The sequence below is a fragment of the Falco peregrinus genome, chromosome 14 (genome assembly GCF_023634155.1).
Source record: "Falco peregrinus isolate bFalPer1 chromosome 14, bFalPer1.pri, whole genome shotgun sequence".
Classification (NCBI taxonomy): domain Eukaryota; kingdom Metazoa; phylum Chordata; class Aves; order Falconiformes; family Falconidae; genus Falco; species Falco peregrinus.
The window spans coordinates 24,625,394-24,647,353 of NC_073734.1; the positions used below are offsets into that span (position 1 = coordinate 24,625,394).

Sequence of the window (21,960 nt, forward strand, 5' to 3'; positions counted from 1 at the left end):
GTGACAGCTTGGAGGCATGCAAGTAGCTGTCTTTCTTTCCCTTTAATGTTTGCCTGCCCACAGTTTGTCACATGCAGCAGCGGGAACACCGAAACAAAATACACTCAGATGGCTGTGAGCAGCTCAAGGCTCAAGTGAAACAGGCTTAGACTGTGTTCAGGGGCTCTGCAGGTCATACTCCCTGGCCCACCCCATCTTCAAAGCCATAGCCAATAATTACCTAGGGAAGATACCTTGGGTGTCCTGGTTTATCTTGTTCTTTCTACTTCAAATCCTAAAGTTTAGTTTCCAGAACTGCAAGGAGTTGATGCTCTAGAGATGGGTTTTGCAGGTACAGAACTGTTCCCTTCTCAGGTGTTTAGAGCTTGCAAGGTAAAAACCATGGGGAGGGAGAGGCTCTCAAGCACAGCATCCCACTAACCTTTCACTCAGTTGGCCAGAACAGTGCATCTTCTGCTTGGTTCTTACTGGAAAGCAATCCTTTTGCAGACCCCAAGGTACAGGAGAGAGGCTTTGTGCTCCAGACCTCCTCTTACAGCTCGGTCAGTGAAGCACCGAGTCACTAGTGGCTGCTCTAGAAGGCCACCTTCAAAAGCTTCTTTATTCTGAAAAAAACCTGCTCTGCAGACTGTCTGTGGGAAATAACTAATGCAAAACCAGCTCTGTAGCTGTATAGACACCCCTGATAAACAGTATGTCTTCTCGGCTGGGTATCATAAAGGAAAGGAGCATTTCACAGAATACTGCACAGAAAGTAGCAGGTCATGTAATACACAACCATGTCCACTTTTGACATTTGCTCTTCTCATTAGGAGACACAGAAAACACTTACCGGTACTATGAACGTGTGAGTTGCTTGATCCATGTCTAGGACTTAAGCTGGGGGACCCGGGGTAACTGTCCTGGGATCTGGGGCTGCGGGCACTGAAACAACGTACTTCACTGTCTGTCCCATTCACCATCTCCACAAACTGGCGACACCTGATTTCATAGGAGGGAAGGAGGAGAAAAGGGTGCATGACAGCCAGGATGCTCTGCATTGGAGGTTTCCTTAGTTACTGAGTGGACAAGTCCTAGAAACTGCATAGGAGCTACATTTTTTGGCTTTCAAAAAGACATTTCAGACTCCTGGTACCTTTGTATTGCAACTGCTCTGATAATGCTAGGGGAGGAAGGAGTTCAGAAATCGCACCTTTGATGCTAATGAATGTTGAGACATTCCCAAAAAGCAAGTTTATTTCCATTGTGCTAAGAAGAAACTGTTCCTTTACAGCATGCTTTCATCTCTACCACCTCTGCAAGTACGCCAAAAATCAATTGTGGTTTGGTTTTTTTTCAGGGAGAAGATACTAAATCTGCCAAATATAGTTCCCTCACTACTCCGTCAACCCAGAAATACGCGTGGTCAACGGAAAATAGAGGAGGAAGGGTAAAAAAACCGCAATATCCACAGCAACAGTGAGGACTTCTCATTTAGCTTTACTGGGAATTGTCCTTATATGTTTCAGGAGGCTGGGGAGACCCACTCTGCATGGTTGGGAGAACTGGGACACACGAGCACCTTTCTCCTTTAGTCTCTGTCCCAGATAGCTTTCTTCATACATCTGCCTTTCTAGGAACCTTCACAGTGACTCCACAGGCTCCAGTGTTGCAACAGCTCCACCAGACAAGTACAGGCCGTCTGTGAAGGACCTCCTGGCACAGAGCTAAAATTTCACCCACCTCTGCCTGACCTCATGGGGCAAAGCCATACTGGGTCTGAGCAGCAACAAATGGGCTACATTTACATTGCCACATGCACCGTGCAAAGGGCTGAACGTACAGCCTTTCCCACCTGCCTCCAAAGGGATCTCAAACCAGTTTGAATTCAGAACAAGGTGTGCAGCCAGACTGGACAGCTGGACAGCCTCTTTCTTCTCTCCTTCATCTATGCATCTCAGCATTAGGGAGTATAAAGCTGTTCATACTTACTTTAACATGAAGAGCAGGTTGGGGTTATGATCTAGAAGGCCAGGATAGAGCTGCTGGGTGGCTTCTATAGCCTCTCCCACTCTGCCTGCTAATACTAGCTTCTGTATTCCTGAAAGCAGAAGGAAACCTATTGATACACAGGATCAGCTAACAAGAACAGCCAGAAGAGTGGTCTCACATAGGCCACACAGCTCCCCACTACCACCTTGCACAAGGGCTAGGGAGAACTGGGGACCACATTTTGTTTATTATGGAGTAGGGTGAGGAAAAAAAGCCTGTGAAAATGAGGGACAATCTGTCAGTAGCTCAGAAACACCAACAGGAGAAGGATCTGAAGGATGAACTAGGTGTGCTGGGGTGGGGTGCTCTGGGACTTTAGTCCTTTAGTCACAAAGCTATGCAGCAATGAAAAAGAAAGCAGGACAAGGTATCTGGATGGAAGCAAGGACACTGCTGGGGAAATGCCAGATTCAGAGGGGAAGCCCGTAGGTCAGTCTCATGTTATATCCTCTGGCTGGTTCATGCTTAGAAGCGTATGTATGGCTGAGCATTAGATAAGCAGAGTATTTATAAAGGGTCTGTGACCTGTAAAGGGTCGGTACTGTCTCCCCAGTATCCCTACTTCTAAGCAGAAGTAACTATACCAACAAAAGTGGGTTCCTGCAAGTCCCACCTCACTGTATTCCCCAAGAAGAGAAGTAACCTGAGCTTGGCCAGCAGCAATGACGTGGCACCCATAAGCTAGCTCCAAGAATCAGCTGTGACTAAGCCAGAAACAGCTCAACGAGTTGTACTCTTCTATGAGGTGCAAAGATACAAGGCAGAAGCCATACAGCACCCTGGATGTTCATGTCCCACATATGTTCCTTCAGTGGGTCCGAAGACAACAAGTGCAAGACTTGAGATCCCATCCCTGAACAGAAAAGCTGCTGATCTACAGAGGGTCACATTTTACTTTTCTAAGTGTACTTAAAACTAACAACTAAATGTCCTTAAAACTAAAAATGCATTGCACTTCCTTCTCTGTTTTTCCAGGACTTCTTACAAACAACAGAAAGAAGGTTCTGAATCGCCTGTGAAATGCTTTGCAAGCAAGCAGGGGCTCTAATAACAACAAGCTGTGACTTTTGCGAGTCATAAGCAGTTGAAAGCCCAGCCTGGTAATCTTCATTAGCAATCCCCAGTAACAATCTGCAGTGACTTGTCTTGGCTGCCACTTCTCAGTGTCTATTTGCTTGTTATCATAGCTGAAAGCTAAAACCAAAGACGTGGCTCTCACACCAACGTGTTGCACAGCCTCCTTCATTTTGCTCTGTTTCTTCTACTGACTTGCACGTCCGTTTTCATGTCTCTCTGCTTTTGACAGCTCTCTTCTTTGCCTTGTTTGGCAACTCTCACAGATGTCACTGCATTTTAGATTTTCCCCTCTTTTTGTTTTCCCGTCTGTATTTTCCTGACACCTTTTATTTAAGCCCCAACTTCAGAGCTCCATATTCCTTCCCTCCATCTGCCTCGTCACCTGTCCTCAAACACACGGGGCTGCACTGTCTCGCGTGCCTCCTGTAAGGCTTTACACCAATTAAACCCACAGCAACAAGAACGCTGGCTGGGGTCAGGGTTGCATTATGCATGACCTGGAAAGCACAAAGCCCATCAGCACTAACAGGCAGCAACTACAAGTTATTTTGGGTACTAAGCAGAGTCCCCAAATGAACCTGAATGCTGGCTAAGCGCATGTAATGTATGAAGAGCGAGCTACAAAGGGGCACGATGCTCCTGATATGTAACAGTCACATGAGAAACAGTTGACAAAGGGAAGGGAAATGTACAAAGTGGGATGTAGCATGTATTCAACAGCCAGGAGAATGCAGAAAACACACCAATGTTCTGTGACTCTGCAGGCTGTGAATAGGAAAGCTAAAAACCCACAAAAGTACAGCAGGAGAAAGCTGCAAGCCTCGTTCTGCTGGAACCAAAAGCACGTACAGCCTTACAAACTGACACATGAGCCACTTTGGTGGAAAGAGCCGTAACCAAAACAGACATAAAATACAAATTCTTCTCCTAGTGTGAGCTACATGTGTTGGCTGTGAATGTGCAAAAGCCTCAATGTGCAAAAAAAATCTACTGGAAGACAACATGTGCAAAGGGACTGAAAGACTTGTAACTCTGGGAGCTGTAGTCAAAACAGATTGATGTGTCTGGGTCCCTGTGGACCATGCTAATGAAACTACCCCTGCTGCACAGAACGCATAGAAGAACCCAAATCCAAATGGATCCCTGGTGCACTGTGACCTCAGTTCAGGCAAAGTCCAAGGTAACCATTCTATTCTCTACCAATTCGGTACTACCTCCAAGAAAGCACCTCCTGCCCTAGATATTACGTTTAGCCTGATACGTGAAAACCGCTGGACTCAAAGCGGAGTCACCCCATCTCTTCCAGGATTCAGCTATTAATTTTCAACGCGACTGAGGAAATTAACAAAGTTGTCAGAAAAATTAGTATATTCAACACAGCCAGGCATGCAGGTCATTTGTCAGAGCAGACAGGCAAAGACAGCAGAGGGTGGAGGGGACACAGCACTGATGGAAAAGGTCTCCCAGCAGCGGTCCCTTAGCTCCACTGACCCCAGGCAGCAACACCAAGTCAGCAGTGTGCTGTGGACAGCTTTGTGAGCCACGGAGTAACTTTTTGACTTCCACAGCACTTCATTCCTCTGTTACCTGAAGGTAACACATGGCCTGCATGCCACACTTTGGGAACAACTACCCAAGAGACTTACTTTGTCTATTCTTTATTGAGGTCTGTTCTTCCTGGATTGTGGTGTCTGTGACTCTGGCAAAGGCAGTTGCTGTTGAACAGTACCCATGATGAACCAAATACGATGAAACCATACTAGAAAATAAGAAAATACAAACAGATGAAAAGACACTTGCAAAACAGGGTGATCACACTGGAGAAAAAAAAATCAACACAACAGAAGTTGCAGCTCCAGTGACCCAACTCAGCTTGCTTAGGACATAACCAGGGTCCTACTTGTGGGTCCAGACAATTTACAACACAGGCACCTGGTCCTCAACAAACAGAAGGGAAACTCTAAACTCACCTTACAGGGAAAAAAAATTAAAATAAAACATTGAGTCCCAATGCATACATGGTATTTATTTATTTAATGACTGCTGTGTAAAGGTCACTTGTAAGGGCTCAGAACTGTTACTGCCAGTGACACCCTACACAGGTATAAAATCTGAACATCAGAGAGGCTCACAGCTTTCAAGCAGACCTCAAAGAAAAGGTTCTGGTCCTGAATTTCTTCCAACATTTACTTTGCCAATAATTACATTTTTGGTAGTCGAATGTCCTTATTAATTCTACACATTCATAGATAGTTTTATCTGCTGATCTACGGAGTAGAGTTAGCATTGATTTTTCAAATACACATTTTAAAGTTGCATTTTCAAAAAATGGGGGAGGGGGTAGGTAGTGTCATTGTCAGAAAATGAACACAAAACCATCTTTCTGAACACACCATTTCGGAAGGACTTGTGCCTTCCCAGGATGGTGGGTAAATGTTAACGCTCACTGGATTTTAACAAAACCTAAAAAGCCAGCAGAGGATTTCAAAGCTTCTAGTGAAGAATCTCAAAATAGGCTTCTCATGATGAAGCTGTATTAATCCAGTCAAGTCACAGCTAAAAACACACATTCAACTTGGCTACTTTCAGTACGAGAAAAGTATTTTATGAGTCAGCAATAATCTTCAGGCACAATGTTGTAAGCAGGTGTGTAATTTTTAAAACTTGTTTCAGAAACAAGTGCTTACGTACCACAAAGGGTACAAGGTGTGCCCTTTGCCCTGGCATGGTACAGACAGGCGTGAAGAAGCACATCCCCTCCCCGCCAAGCACAGCAGCCAGGTCATCCCGACTCAATCAGGCTGAAACGCTGAACACAGCGATCCAGGGTGGCAGGAACGGAGGAGAAAAGCCAACTCTTGCTTCAGTGTAATTCAGTAGCCGGAGTCAGAGGCTGCAAAGACTTAAATGCTTTACAAAGCTGCACAAAACCCGAGCTCCTTCCTAGGGCACTTCTGCCTGTGGCACCATGGAAGCATCCCTGCGTGGGTACGCAGCAGTGTTACATGCTGGTCACTATGCCAGGCCAATTTTCAGCAATGACTTATCAGTTCTGCGTCTCAGCTACTTACTACAGCAGTGCTGCGCACACTCATACATTCAGCAGCATGTCTGCAGCCAGAGGTATCTCTCCTGAAGTTCTGGGAGAAGTTTATCGCACTCCACTGTGACCTATCTTCATGCAGACAAAAACCTTTCAGAATCCCAGGTTCTCCAATGTTTTTACCACTTGGGAGCCATGGTTGAAACTTGTTGAGGGCAGCAGAAGTGCTCAAATCACAGGTGCAGCTACCTCTGTGCTGCATCTAAGGGTGTTTCTCTCACCTAGAGCAGTCATGGTGGTGATAGAGGTTTGTACTGTCTGAGGCTTTTCTTCAAAACAGAACTTGACTGCACGCTTCTCTGTACAAGTTGCATGAAGTTGTCCTCCTTCTGCATGGCATCACTTAGCTTCTCAAACAAACAATGCCAAGTCCTCCCACTTTACCAGAAATGGGGATCTACATCGTTCCTTCTCTCATAATCAATCACACCAGCTGATCTCAAGTCTCAGATGACTTCTACTCAGATTCCTCATGGAAAAGCTAAAAAGACTAGAGCTCCTGTAAGACTGTAACAACACACAAAGAAGAGGAGTGATCCATGTGAGTCCCTTTCAAGGTTTCAGGCACTTGAAAACCCTGTCAGAGCAGCCTCTCTGGTGACAACATATCCAGGCACGTAACACAGATGAAATACTCTGCCAGGCTAGTTCCTCCTCTGCTCTCCAGGGAGGCACTCCCTACAGCAAACCTTCCCCAGTGACGGCCTCTCCAAGATCGTGCCTCTCAGGATCTGTCAGGGAGGAGAGTCTCTGAAGGGAAGGAAATGCTTAGCTGCACGGTTAGAGATTAAATAAGATGCTATGAATCCCAACAAAGCCACAGGACAAGAAAACATTGGCCCAAAAGCTTGGAGCTCCAAGCCGAAACAGCTGGACTACTGATGTGAGGTACAAGCCCTGCCTTAAACTTGCCTTTGGAGAGGGGGAAGATGGGAAACATGATGCTGATTCTTAAAAAGAAGTCCAAAGAAGTAACGAGGAACTCCAGAGCAGCGACTCTGACCCCTCCACCATGCACATCAGAAGCAATTCTGGAGAACACAAGGAAGAAACACAGGGATAAACCGGTCCTACTGCAGAAGAATCAACAGCTTGTGTAAAGGGAAGCCATGGCACTCTGGTGACATTTTTGGAGGGGCTCTGGAAGCAGGCAGAAAACAGATGTTTTTGCAGTCCACTTGGTTGTCCAAAGATACTTTACAATCTGTCAGCGAAACCTCTCAAAGAAACTGTGTCACCATGTGATAAAAGGAAAGGTCCAACATGGCTAAATATTCAGGTTAAGTAATAGGGTGGCAAAAAATGGTCAGTTTTACCAGGGAAAGGAAAGAGCACTAGCGCTGCAGGAACCTGTGCTATTAACATATTCATAAAACTAAGCCTGACAGACCAATGCTCTCACCCAACGCAGGTGCTTTTATACTCAAAGATGCAGGGCATTTTTCTGAGCAAGTTGCCTTTTGAGCACTATGAGCTAAGGATTTCCATTTACGTATCAGTGTACCTCTTCATTCTCTTTGGCTGCTAGGCAAGCTTCCCAAAAGCGAATCCCGTCTTTCCACAGCCTGACAAAAGGTGTTGCAGGGGGTGAAATGACCCCATAAAGTCAACAATCCAGTACATCAGAATGAAAATTAATGTGAAAGTCAATGCCAGTTGTTACATCTCATCCTGTGCTGGGTCAGACCAAACATCCAGTTAGCCCAGTACTCGTACCTCCCAACTGGCAAAAGCAAATGCCTAGAACAAAATAAAGGAACAAGGCACATATGAAATGATACCTTCCTCCATCGCCCTCCCAGCTTCCACTGATGAGCCAGATACATCCTGTCCTAGAGGTATCTCTCTACATCATAGCCCTGATAATGTCTCCAGTCGCTTTTTTTAATCCATGCCATTTTCATGGTATCTTATGGCAGAGAGTGTGAAAAAGTGCCCTCCTTTATTTCTTCTAAATGTGCCATCCGGTTAACTTCACTTAGAATCGTAGAACCACAGAATCGTTCAGGTTGGAAAAGACCCTCAAGACCATAGAGTCCACCCGCTAACCCAGCGCTGCCAAGGCCACCACTAGCCCACGGCCCCAGGCACCCTGTCCAGGCGTGGTTTAAACACCCACAGGGCTGGTGGCCCCACCGCCTCCCTGGGCAGCCTGTGCCAGTGCTTCAACACCTCTTCCCTCCCAGGGAAGAAACGTTTCCCGATACCCAACCTAACCCTCCCCTGGCGCAGCCTGAGGCCGTTCCCTCTTGTCCCGTCACTTGTTACCTGGGAGCAGAGACCGACCCCCCTGCCTACAGCCCCTGGCAGGCAGCTGGAGGGAGTGAGAAGGATCCCCCTGAGCCCCCTGCTCTCCAGGCTGAACCCCCCCAGCTCCCTCCGCCACTCCTGGTAGGACTTGTGCCCCAGCCCCTTCCCCAGCTCTGGACGTGCTCCAGCTCCTCTACGTCCCACTTGAAATGAGGGGCCCAAACCTGAACCCAGTACTCGAGATGTGGCCTCAGAGCAGCCAGTTTCTCCAGGAGAATGCTGTGAGAAACAGTGTCAAAAGCTTTACTAAAGTCTAGGTAGACAACATCCACAGCATCTCCCTCATCCACTAAGCTGGTCACCTTGTCACAGAAGGTCACTTGATACCCTGTAATTCTTGCAGTGCAATTGTTCCTTCATCACCTTCTCAAGTCTATTCAAGGTATTTTTTTCATGCTTGTTTCACCCCTCACGATCACATCCTTCAGCACTGTACGTCTATATATTTGCTCCCTGCCTTATTCCTACCCCATACCTTTGCACATTCTGCCTTTTTTTTATTCAGGTTTTTCTCACTTCTACTACATACTTTTGGAGAGAAAGAACCAAAACATCACATGGTATTCACATTAAGGATGCACCACATATTCACACAGTGACAGAATTACTTTTGTCCTGTTTTTCTCCTAACAAATCCAAGCTTGGTGTTTTCTTTTTTTTTTTGGCTTACTACCAAAAAAATGACCTGATATTTCTGTGCAATGATTCACCATAATCCGAAGATCTCAGTCCTTCCTGGAGGGCCCCTTCTTCCCAGCCATTTCTGAACACCCTCAACACCACAGATACTACAAGCACGTGTTCAAGTCTCCTCCTCCCAAGGTGGAAACCCCTTACCCACTCATTCCCTCTCTTGTCTGTCTTGTAACTCATAATCCACATCAGATGGGCCCTCAGCCTCTGGCTGCATAGTCCCCCCTTAGTTAGCAGCAAGGAAATTTCTCAAAAGCCTTATGGACTTCCAAGACAGAGACAGCAGCCCAAGAACCACATCCACGTGTCTGCTGGCTCCTCTTTGCAAAACCCACGTCCTATTTCTCCATGTGTGCAACGCATCTACCCTTCAGCAGTGCTTCTACAGATTTGTCAAAACCAGATGTTGAGGCTCTCTCTGCCCATCACTGCCCTTCTAATGAAACCTTTCTTGAATCATGGCACCATACACACCATCCTCTCCTCTTCACCCAAGGCAGTTTGGAAAGAAACTGCTCCACAGCCACAAGCTTACCTGTTTTCTCCTTGAGTCCTGCTAGGATTTTGGGTAATATCTGATCCCAGAGACTTTCTCCGCTTCCCCTCACCTATTTCTTCCAGTGCTTTTTTGAGAGATATTTCAGTCCCAGACACAGCCTCTGCCAAGCCCCTCACAAAGAAACGTCCCAACATGACAACCTATCTGATTTCTGGACACAGAGGTAAAGAATTAAATTGGATACGGTCTTATTTTCTCCAAGGTCTCTTTTTATACTGCAGTCCTCTACAGACCCTACAAACTTTCTGGCAGGCCTCCTGCTCCTTATTTTCTTGAAGAAAGAGACTATTTTCAATAGCTTCTTCTACTTGCTTTTCACAGTTTGGCCCGTTGTCCTGAATTATCTGTAAATAACTAAATACAAGACCAGCAGACAAGAAGAATGATCACATGGATGCGATCATTCCTGCATCTATATCTCCTGGGGGAGATTGACCAGTATCAGGTGTTTAGGGAAAGAATATAATAAAAAGGTGAAACACAGAGCTATCTATAATCAGAGAGAGAGGAGCAATCAGAGATAGAAGCAACAGCCATAGACCTGAGGGTTCAAAATATAACTACGGAATTGGCCTCCAGGAATTACTGTGAATATTTAAATGTGTATCTTTTAAAATCCACTTAAGCCACCACAACTTCTTGCAGCAGCAAGTCCCTCAGTTTTATGTATTTTGTGGGGGGGGGGGGGGGAAAAAATAGTATTTTGTTTTTCAACCAGACGGTGCTTTTTCTCTAATTCTTGTGTTTTGAGAAACAGTAAATAATCACCTTATAGTAATTTCATTAGAGTGGTGTAAATGACTGACAGGCAACTACAGTCCACCTCCCTCAGTTACCTGCTTCCAAGCTGTGGAGCCTTAATCAGCTCTGTCTTTCTTCAGGCAGAAGATACACCTGACCTCTGACAACTCTTTTCAATTGTTCTCATCATGCTCTACTCAATACTTTTTTGCAACGGGAAATGCATTCAACATTCAGAAATTTATAAAGTGCCATAATTGTGTTTTCAGTTGGTTGGGTTTGGAAGCCTTTGGTTTAGGCTGTTTCTTGCTTTTTCATTTCTGAACTCAGCTGACTGACATACTGGCTTTTCTCCTATGTTAGTTTTTATGGTGTCCTCTCCACTCCCCTTCCTCCAATGCATCACCTCAAAGTGTATGTTCTTCCATTCCTACAAGCTTTCATGCAGTCTTTGGCTGAAAACTTCTCCCATATCTTTTACATTTGAAACAGCGGCAATCTACACAGGAAAGACTATTAAACAACAAAGCAGAGGGTATAACAATTTGAGCAAAATGCACTGAACTGGCAATTTTTGCCATAAGAAAGCATAAATTAGCATAAAAAAAAGTATTTAAAGCCTAACAGAACATGGAAGAAGCTGAACACCAGAACAGTGACTTACTTCTGCAGCATGGCTTGCCACTCGCCTAGTCTGTCTCCTATAGGAAACCGCTTAATGGTGCTCTGAATCTTCGCTCGCCACTCCCTCATGTAGTCCTCAATGTCGAACACAAATGGCTGCTGCCCAAAGTTGGCATCGACTATCTCTCCTGGAGTCTGGAGACCCACTGTAGGGTAGAGATTTGACTGGGAAGGAAGAAAAAGAAACCTGTATTAAACCCAGCTTTCTCTTTCTGGTTCCAGTTACATAGTTTGGTAAGACAAAAGAGCTGCTCTTTAAATTGAAAAATGGCATGGAATAGGAAGGGGCAACAGCCCTTTAGGTACATCTCAAGGAACCCCATGACTTACTGTGCAGTTATTAAAAGTTATTGCATAAAACCAGAACAATGGGTTCGATCCCCCAGCAGCCTATGGTCAATGCCGTGACTGCTGTCTGTGGAGCCTTCACCTTCTGGCTTCGTTTTCTGCAGTTCTACTAAAGTTCAAGACCCAGCAGATAACAATAATAAAAAAAATGAAAGGGGCATCATCTCAATCAATAGATCTATGCGTCCTCCCCTGTTTCAATTGAATTCTCTTACTCCTTGGAAGATACCACCTGAATATTTTACATCTCTGTAGGATGGTAGTGGAGCTCTGAGGTTAGGTCTTTGACGATCTCAAGACAGCAAGCCATCCACACAAGAAATTCCACTACTGATAGACAAATTTAATTTTAAGAACAAGCATATGGATCCAAATGGAAGCTTTGACTCGACTCGCCACCAGAACATGGGGAAAAGAAAAAGGTGACCACTGTGAAAATACCTCTAAAATTCAGCCAATAATTCAGCTTCCAAAGATCTAATTGAAAACAGGTGGTCAAAGTCTAGCTTAGAAGTTATCTGAATTCAGGCTGTTTTAAGAATAAGCTTATGGATACGAACTGAATCCCTGAGCCTACTGAAATGGGGGAAGAAAAAGAAATGCCATCAGAAAAGGTGCAGGGGTGCGTGGTTCTCATCATTCTGGATCACATTTTCAAAGAGAGTGTTCCATTCGCTGACATGTTACTTTTCTGGAGAACAAGTTACTTTTCTGTTTGCAACACAAACTTCATTAATTCTCTGCTTCAGAGCACCTGCTGGTAGCTTGCAGGGTTTAGGAAGAAACCTCTTCATGCCACTCACAAACTGTTTGGCATTGGTTTTTTTCACTTTGCTTTAACACACTGGAGGCTGACACAGCCAGAAACCAGGCGCTAGGCAAGGCACACAGATGCACACAGTGAAATTGAAATCTGGAAGGTGCCTGGTTGTGGTGTCTTGCTCATGGCTGAACCCATGTCAGAGGTTAGATCAGTGGTGGTGCAGATCTCTCTCTCTAGGTCAAATCAGACAGAACTACTACAGGTGGTTAGACAGTCATCCTAAAGAAAGCTAGGATGATTCTCTCCTCTATAGCAAGAGGCATGGGCTTTCCTTAAAATTATCTGGAAAAATTATTCAACTAATTCTTCACTATTGCAGAGACCTGAAATGTTGGCAATGTCTCCCCTTGAGACCTACTGCAGTTGTGAATTTTACTTTTTACTAAAGGTATTAAGATTGTTACGAGGCAGAACTCAGCAGAATCCTAATTACATTGGCAAAAATAGAGCCAGCATGTCGTGGGAAGTGATTACTTCTCTCTGCTTTCACTGGCACAGCTACATCTGCAGTTCTGTACTTGGCTCCCCTCCTCCACATCCTCAGGACAAGAAAAACTTTCACAGATGGGGTCCAGCAGAGCTCTGCTAAGATGGTCAGTAGGGCTGGAGTGCATGGCATAGAAGGAGAGGGTGAGCTTGGAGGCAAAAGGGAAAATTTAACTGTGTCTTCCACTCCCAAAAGGGAGGTGAGAAAAAAAGATGGAGACAGATTCTTCTCAAGGGTGTTCAGAGAAAGGTGCAAGCTGCAGCCAGGGAAATTCTGACAGGACATAAGGAATAAATTCTTCTTTGTGAGGATAGTTAAGGACTGGAACAGGTTCCCAGAGAGTGCAGCATCTCTATCCTAGAGATTTCCAAAGCTCAGCTGATATGGTCCAGACCAACCTGCTCCACCTTTGAAATTATCAAATCTCAAAAAACAAAGAAAAAAAAAGAATCTATAAATACAGGCTGGAAACTGAGATCAGAATTCAGGATGACTGTATTGCTGCGGACTCAGCACACCACCTCCTGTCCTATTCTCACACCAAGGAACTCACTGGGTTAGAGAGGTGTGCAAGGAAAATACAGCATGATACAGGAAAAGCCACCAGAGGAAAATGCCAAATATAAAGTCAGTCTCTCCCTTCTTTCAAATCTAGCTGACAAGGAATCTGAGAGATCAGATCTTTTCCACAGCCCACACTTAAGAATTTTTTATTAACTTAACTTTTTAGCATTATGAACCCAAGGACTTCCAAAGCCAGTAATCAGACACCCAAAATACTTGGAAGTTACAAATAAAAAAATCCTGTATTTTTCAGCCACTCTTGGGTATGTTTGTCTTTGAAGGGAAGCTGCCTACCCCCAATTTCTCTCAAATGATCTCAGAGTTAAAATTCCATTTTTCACATGTGGGATGTGTCTTCATTGCTCAGCAGCTGTTGGGAACTACATGTATCTCCACCACCCTGCCAGATGCAGGGAGACATCACCCCAGAGCCCACTGACCAGGGCAGGTGCTTTCCCTGCCAAATTCTTATGGCACACCTTGCCCATGACATTGGGGACCTCTTGCCTCTGATGCTGGTGGCCAGCTGCTCACAACCCCCTAGTTAATCTTGACTTATTTTTTAACTCACTTGACCCTTTGCACCTCTGTAATTCCACCCGGGGCTCTTCCACATTCTGCTTTTTTACATTCCTTATTGTTTCAGCAAACCGCCAGGCAGGATAAGCCTGATACGGGCTTGTGTACATAAAGAGAGTTTGGTCTAAGCATTGACTTAAAAAGTGGAAAACTCCCTCTGTGGGATATTCACTTTTGCAAGCAGTTACTTCTGTATTAACTTCAGCCCGTGCTCAGCCAAAATCCAATTTTTTCCCCTCACTACATTTTCATACAAATGCAAACACTCTTTAGAGGGAAATGAAACAAGCTGAAGCAAATATGCTTCACTGCACGGGATCAATCCCAACAAAATGTGGTTTTAAACTGGAAGTATCCATTTCAACTTCCTAATATTGCAAATACTGCAAAATATTGTCCTCATCATTTGCCTCTGAAAGGGAAATTTTGCACTAAGCGCTGCAAGGAAACAATTTCTAGACTGGTAATGTTTCAAGGGTGAAATTAATTCCTTGTGTAATCTCACTGACATGCCAACCCTAAATGTTACTTAAGCTTGAAGGGTGTAAAAGTAATGGGGCTTACTGGCCGAACTTCTCGCTGACGTGCTCTACCAGTTAGCTTCAAAATCACACAGGCTGTAACGCCAGAAAAAGCTTCCACCCTACAGCCCCTCCCGAGGTGTTTCAGTAAGGAGGTGTGGGACAGAGCCAGAGCCAAAAACCATGTCAAGCTGCTCAAACCAGAGAACCTCAAGGGTCACTCGGGTAAGGCTGCTGCTTCCACTCCTGTCTGCAGTTAACACTTTCAGGCTGCAGCTTTAGCAGGTGAAGAACACGGATTGCATTCTGTATCTCTCACATGATAGATGTTTTCTCTCCTTTACCTTATAATGAATGGATACTGTGTTTGAGCCTGCATCATAACGGTATATTAAAAATATCAGTTGCAAGTTTCGTCAGCTTCAAATTTCCTACGACCTCCAGACTTTTACAATATCTGACAATAGTCATTATATTTAAATCAAAAGTCTGTCTTGGGTTTGGCACCCCCTTCTTCAGGGAAGAGAAGTAACCCCAACCGGCTAGAAGAAAAACCAAGAAGCCATGGACCGAGGGAGCAAAAAGGGCCAGAAAAGGAGAAAGAATACACAGGTGTCTGCAAGAGTGAGGGAAGAAGGCAGCAATTCAAGAGAAGAATATTGAAAAAGGAGGATGAGAATGATGGAAGCTGGGTGCAGGCACCCTTAGGATGAAGCTGCCAACACGGCAGCTGAGCCGGTTAGCACATGGAGAGGAAGCTCACCTCAGGAACAAGGCCAGGTGCAAGGTCCTGCACATGGGTTGAGGCAATCCCAGGCTCAAATACAGTCTGGGCAGAGAACAGGTTGGGGGTGTTGGCTGATGAGAAACTCAACATGGCCCAGCAATGTGCGCTCACAGCCCAGAAAGCCACCAGTATCCTGGGCTGCAGCTCCAGCAGCGTGGCAAGCAGGGTGACGGAGGGGATTCACCTCTGCTCTGCTCTGGTGAGACCCCCCTGCAGTGCTGCATCCACCTCTGGGCCCCAACATAAGGACGTGGACCTGATGGAGCAGGTCCAGAGGAGGCCACACAGATGGTCCGAGGGCTGGAGCAGCTCTGCTGTGAGGACAGGCTGAGAGAGCTGGGGTTCTTCAGCCTGGAAAAGGCTCCAGGGAGGCCCTAGAGCACCTTCCAGTACCTAAAGGGACCTGCAAGAAAGCTGGCAGGGGGTTGGAAGTAGATGTCTTTAAGATCCCTTCCAATCCAAACCGTTCTACGACATGATTCTATGATAGGAATGTCCAAAATCTACACAGAGGTAGAATTCTTCTGCCCTTCCTTGCATCCACAGCTAGGTGGTGAAATGACCCAATGAAGCTTCTCCTGCCCTCTTTTCAAAGAGAAATTATCTCATGGAGGATAGTTCTCAATAGCAGGAAGCCTATAGGGCATCCACTGTTCTCCTTCCTGGGCCAGAAAAAGTGTTATGGATTAGCTGCTGCTGTAAAAGCCAGAAGGAGACTTCCACGGAAAATAGCTCAGCAAACTGGCTGGTAAAAGGCACAGAGATGCCATTTAACCATTGGAGACCCCACCACAACAGCTGATCCCAAAACCCACTTAACTAAGACTTCTTCCAGTTTAACAGTAAAACGTCTCCTCTGCACAGAACACACAGAAAAACAAGCATGAGATCCTGTATAGATGATCTGGTGAGATCAAGAAACAACAGGATGGGGAGATGCCCTGGGCTCAGGAGGGTTTTGAAGCATTTCAAGCATTGGAACAGGCTGCCCAGGGAGGTGGTGGAATCACCATCCCTGGAAGTGTTTAAAAAACATGTAGATGCGGTGCTTAGGGACATAGTTTAGTGGTAGACTTGGCAGTCCTGGGTTAATATCTGGACTTGACCTTAAAGATCTTTTCCAACCTAAATGATTCTATGATGCTATGAATTCAAGCTCAGCAGCACTGCAAGACCCCATTGCTGCAACAGCCCCTCTGCTTCCCCAACTGTTCATCCCCTATTTGTGACAGAGACTCAACACTGGGGTGAACAGCCTACAAGTGCACATTAAATGTATACATCAACGCACTGTGCACTCCTGGATCAAAAGGATGCGAGTTAATCTAAGCAGGACAGGTAACTTCAGCCTGCCAAATGTGTGCTGCCAAGCTCTATGGCAACGCTTTAGCTGTAAACGACAAAACAACGGTATGTGTTTCAGATAGCTATTTTTGATTGGTGAGCCTAAACAGTAATTATCTATCCCAACATGAAGACTGCTCTCATCTCAGAAAGAGAAGCAGTCTAGCCAAAGGAGAAGACCAAGTGGTGAAAAAATTAGAAGGAATATGGTAAAACTGTTGACTTCTAATGCAATCTGTATCCAGAGGGGAAAAACAAAAGAGCACCTAAAACTAAGGGGTATATCACAGCAGCGGCTTCTTGGTATGGATGCAAAGTTGCCACAAGATCTCACTCTGAAAGGTTAATACTCATGGACAGATAAAATATTCTTTCTGTGAAACAACCCACAGAAAGAGGGCTTCTAGTTTAGAATATACCGCAGTGTTAGCAAGTTCAGAGAGTCTAGGAATCAAAAAAAAAACCCCAACCCTGTATTGATAGCAGATGTGAAAAGGCAAATTAAATAACTCTAATGTCCTTCAGCACAGACACTGGCTGGGATGCAGGAGAGATCTGTAAAGCCATAAATTCCATTGGGAAGATGAGCAGGGAGTGCTAGTCATTATTTCTCACAACACAAAAATTAGAGGAACAAAATAAATGTTTTGGCAGGAGGTGCAAAGCAAAGAAAAGCAAGCTAGCTTGCACACGAGCTCTCTTGGAAGTCAGCCAGAAAATCAATCACTTTGGAGACCTAAACAAGTTATGGAAACCAAGAAATTTCTCAGAGGAAATTCCTTGGAGGAAATTAAGTACAAAGACAGGAGTGAAACCTCAGGGACAAGAAGTTCTATATATGAGAGAAATGGATGCAATGGATGTACTGGTGTATGCCTGACGTGGCTTTACCTTCTTTTCCTAAACACCTCCTCCTTGTCCAAGAACACTTGGCTCTGAAAAAGAGCAACTCATGATCCAGCGTGGAAGTCATGCTTTCATAAGATCCAACTAGACGTTACTGTCTGGTGTAACTCAGCTGGTGTCCCTGCATTCAAGACTAACTCAGTATTGGGGCTGGTGAATCAGAGGAGTAACTATCAGCTACACATGGATGCCAAATACATTCCTCCTGCAATTCCATGAGCTGTTTAGTCATCATGGGTGGAGACTTTTCAGAAACCTGTGCAATGAGCACACACACTACAGCCAGCTAAGCCTGACCTTCATTCTCAGAAATACCCTTCCTTAACCACGCTGTAGTAAGGGAACAACTCCCACCATGGCTGCAAAACTTGGAGGAGAGAGGAAGAAGCTGAGAATAACACCATCATATATTTTGGGGCTTTCTGATGATGGGACATGAGAGGCTACCCAATGACTTTGCATATATACTCCCCACAGTTGAAGATGCATTTCCGAAGACATTGACCTGTAACGAAGTTTGAATTCTTGCTTTAATTCTAGGAGAAGGAGCAACATACTCTTAGAGGTGGTGAGGAATGAGATGAGGCACATGAGCAGACCACAAACCCAGCCACAGGATTATGAAGTTTCCAAAAAAGGAGCATCCACATCAATCAGTAACGTGCATTACCATTTTTTTAACAGGGCATCAAACTGGGAGGGGGGGGGGGGGGGGCGGGGGGAGGGAAAATCACACCCCCACACTTCCCCCTCCCTTCTGCTTGTATCCTTAGTTAAAATACTGAAAATATGTGTACTTACAGGGAGGTCTGTAAAGGCTATACCTGTGGGGGGAAAAATATTAGAATTAAAAAGACAAAGGATTTTTCCCCTGCTTGGCTATATCTTCAACATGCTACAAAATGTTACTGCATTTCAATAAAACCCAGCTCTGACCCTGTATTTCACCATCTGTCATATTTAGAAGTAACTTCCCTCCCTAGTCCCCTCCCCTGTAAGGTTTTGCATCCGGAGAAAGGTTCAGGGAAAATCGTAAATGTTTTGACATCTCTTCCAGAAATTTGATTTTCTAAAAAGCAGCTCCTCTTTTCTTTGCTTCTCCCTCTGTTACTATGATGGAGTTAGTTTTCAAGAAAGCTTTAGAAACAGAGTTCTACTGTAACATTACTTCAGTTTAGGCTGTAACTAGCTCTTCTTACCATCCAGAGAGACGGGAATGAACGAACATTCAACGCTTTGCATTACAGCTGGGGAACAGCCTTGCAACAAGACCAAGCTGCAGGCAGGAGCACACTGTGCAAAGAACAGCTTCATCCTCAAATGCATTGCTACAGCTCCAAATATAAGAGATGGGGGAAAAGTGGTATTTAAGCAGAGCCAGCCACGGCTGAGGATGGTCAACAGAGCTGTGGCCAGAGACAATGCTCAGCTCAGGCAGGCCACCCCTGGGCACAGCTCTGCGCCTGGCTCGGATGGGAGCTGCCGTGCAGCGGAGGTACCTCTCCTCCCTCTCCCGCAGCATCTCCCACGGGGGGATCCAGCAGCCGGGCAGCAGCACAGTGAGACGGATGGGCCAGCGACAGCAGCTCTGACCCACAGGATTGGGGCCATCCTCACAGGTGGAAACTGCTCCGTGCCCTGCTCACCTCAGCAGGCCGGGCTGAATTCATGTGCTAAGTAACAGCATCGCAGGAGTCAGTCTGGGAGCTGCAGTCCTGCCCCACGCGTGATCCCAGCAATGCTTTGTGTCTCCAGCCAGCAGACAGCTGGTACCCACACCAGTATGCCCAGTTCTCGCACACGTCCCACCTCTCAGCCACGCAGCAGTCCCTCCTGCCCGGCACTTGAAAACACACTACAGCTGGCACAGAAGCAAGAGCACAGACTTCTCCGTTCTTAATGTTAGGACTATTTTAACCAATACCTGCAACGTAATGTCACCAGATCAGCCTGGAATGTTGACTTCAACCAATTTTAGGAGTCAAGGTAGGAAACAAATAGTTACTATTCAAACCAGGACAGATCCAAAATCAAATTCTCGGAGAAAAAAAATTCTGAATATTTTAATAAATAAATAAATACATAGGCAATATGGTTTAATTAACATCATGGCAGTTTGGACCTTGTCTGTTGAGCACCCTCTCCACAACCCAACCAAAAACTGGGTATACAGGCGATGCTGGAATACCTGGCTGAGAAAAACATTCAGTAAGCATTACTCTCACTCTGCCACTTTTCCCAAACATCGCTCCTCCCTCAAACCCGTTTTTCACTTTGCACTTGTTTTGCTCAGCTGGATGTTACACCAGAAAGAGGCCAACCTCTTTGAGTCTGCCATCCAGTGGAGCCCTTCTTGGCCCCCCAGCATCACTCAGAGCCAAAGGTGGCCCAGCTTGTGCAGCGGTACGGCTGGGAGCTGTACCCAGCACATGGACAAGTGTATGATTTTTGAGCAGACTGGATGGGTGGAAAATTGGCTGGACTGTCAGGATCGAAGGGCTGTGATCAGCAGCTCAAAGTCCAAGTGTGGCCCCTCAGGGATCGATGGTAGTGCCAATACAGTTTAATGTTTTTACTGATGACCTGGATGATGGGACAGCATGCACTTTCAGCAGGCTTACAGATGTCACCAAACAGGACAGGGGACAATACACTGGAGGGCACACTGCTATTCAGAAGAACCACAACAGACTGGAGAAATGGTTCAGACAAACCTCACAAAGCTCAACAAAAGCAACTGAAGAGCCCTTCCACCAGGCTGTAATATTCCCAGAAAACAGGACAAGCTGGGCCTGACTGGGGAGAAAGCAGAGCTGCTGAAAAGGATGCAGGGGGTCCTGCTGGGCAGTAGAGCAGAAGTCAACAGTGGATCCTTGCAGTGAAGCTGGTCAACCACGTCCTGAGCTGCATTAGTAAGAGTGTAGGTTAAAGGAAGGGATTGCTCCCTCCTCCACAACACTTGTGAGTTTGAATGTGGAGTATGATGTCCACCTTTGGTTCCCCAATACAAGACAGACAGCGAGACTGGAGTGAGTCCAGCAGAGGCCAACAAGATGAAGAGAGGCTAAGGGAAAAGACGTTGTCCAGTCTTAAAAACATTAGGGAAGACACTTATTGCTGCCTACAGCTACCTTATGAGAGGGTACAGAAAGGACAGAGATAAACTTTTCTCAGAGATGCATAGTTACAGGAGACAGGAGGCAAAAGAGACAATTTACAACATGGGAAATTCTCATTAGATATTATTGGGAAAAAAATCAGTATGAATGTGGTCAAACACTGAACCAGGGAACTAACAAAAGCTCCCTGGGGGATCTCCATTCTTGGAGACAGCAAAAATTTGATGAGTTTGAGTAATGTGATCTAGTTGGTCCTGTTTTCAGCAGGGTGTTGAATGCATGACCTCCAAAAATCCCTCTCAACGACAAGTACTCTATGATTCTATAAAGAAACTTACTAGATTCCCTTTAAATTAAGGCATTGTATGCTTTAATCCCTGTTACCTTTGTGCATACAGAACTAGATCTGTTGCACAAGTATGTCTGCCTAGAGAGTTCATCCTGAACCTGCACTGCTACATATCTGCATCCAACAAAGTCAACAGCAGAAAGTGAAAGAATCACAGCTCTAACTAGGCAGATGAATTTGAAACTGTATTTTTTCTCTGCAGCACCTCCAAAGCCTGGATCCTATTTAAAATAGGAAACTTCATAAATGTAAAGACATAAGAACCGGACAGCTCAAGAGGTCAGGAAGCAAGAGCAAATGTGTGAAAAGCCTCTCCTGTAAGTCCACGACGTTAACGCGATTATCAGGGCAGTGATATACAGACATTCAATGGAGGTTCAGTGCTGGGGCACAGTGTGATCAACACCTTTACCTGCCATCTGATCAAAGGACTTCCACCTTTCCATGACTTAACATGTACTTATACACATTCCCATGCATACAACATGCTCATGGACCTTCTAGCCCAACTCTATTCTCCACCCAGCAACAATCCTGTCTGCCTCACAGCTGGCTATCTTCTTCACAATACATTTCAGGATTCAATTTGCCCAAGACATTACACATTTGGGTGATCAGCCACAGCACTCCATTTCCTATATGGCAGGGTACTCCTCCAACAGCTGTTCAGGTGACTGTAATTAAGAGAACACATAAGCAGTGCCAATGGATTGCAATAAACAGCAACACAATGAACAAGATGGGCATCCTAAAGAGTAGACTAGGAAATGTCAGCCCATGAAATACTTGAACACTTCTACAACTTGCTGCTGAGGAGAAGCACTATAAAACGTACACAGCTCGCTGCGTGCTCTTGGAAATATTCTCCAATCAAGCCACTTGGGTAACATTGTTCTTACAGAGACAAGGCTACAGCCAAGTTTGATATTTTCCAT

At 45.3% G+C, this 21,960-nt stretch overlaps 1 protein-coding gene across 11 annotated transcripts in view; it reads right to left on the minus strand.

The window, feature by feature from the left end:
- Positions 1-21,960, minus strand: part of RANBP10 (RAN binding protein 10) — a 100,783-nt gene that overhangs the window by 31,350 nt on the left and 47,473 nt on the right. For 10 of the 11 annotated variants that reach the window (XR_008749851.1, XR_008749850.1, XM_055819100.1 and 7 more), the window contains 5 exons: positions 18,359-18,381; positions 11,179-11,363; positions 4,755-4,867; positions 1,972-2,080; positions 833-981 (listed from right to left, as the gene is read on the minus strand). Coding sequence is in view for 9 of the 11 variants with exons in the window: in XM_055819100.1 (XP_055675075.1) it covers positions 833-981; positions 1,972-2,080; positions 4,755-4,867; positions 11,179-11,363; positions 18,359-18,381 (579 nt within the window). In the remaining 2 variants the exon portion in view is untranslated. The remainder of the gene's footprint in view (positions 1-832; positions 982-1,971; positions 2,081-4,754; positions 4,868-11,178; positions 11,364-18,358; positions 18,382-21,960) is intronic. The other variant, XM_027782076.2, reaches the window with a different exon arrangement.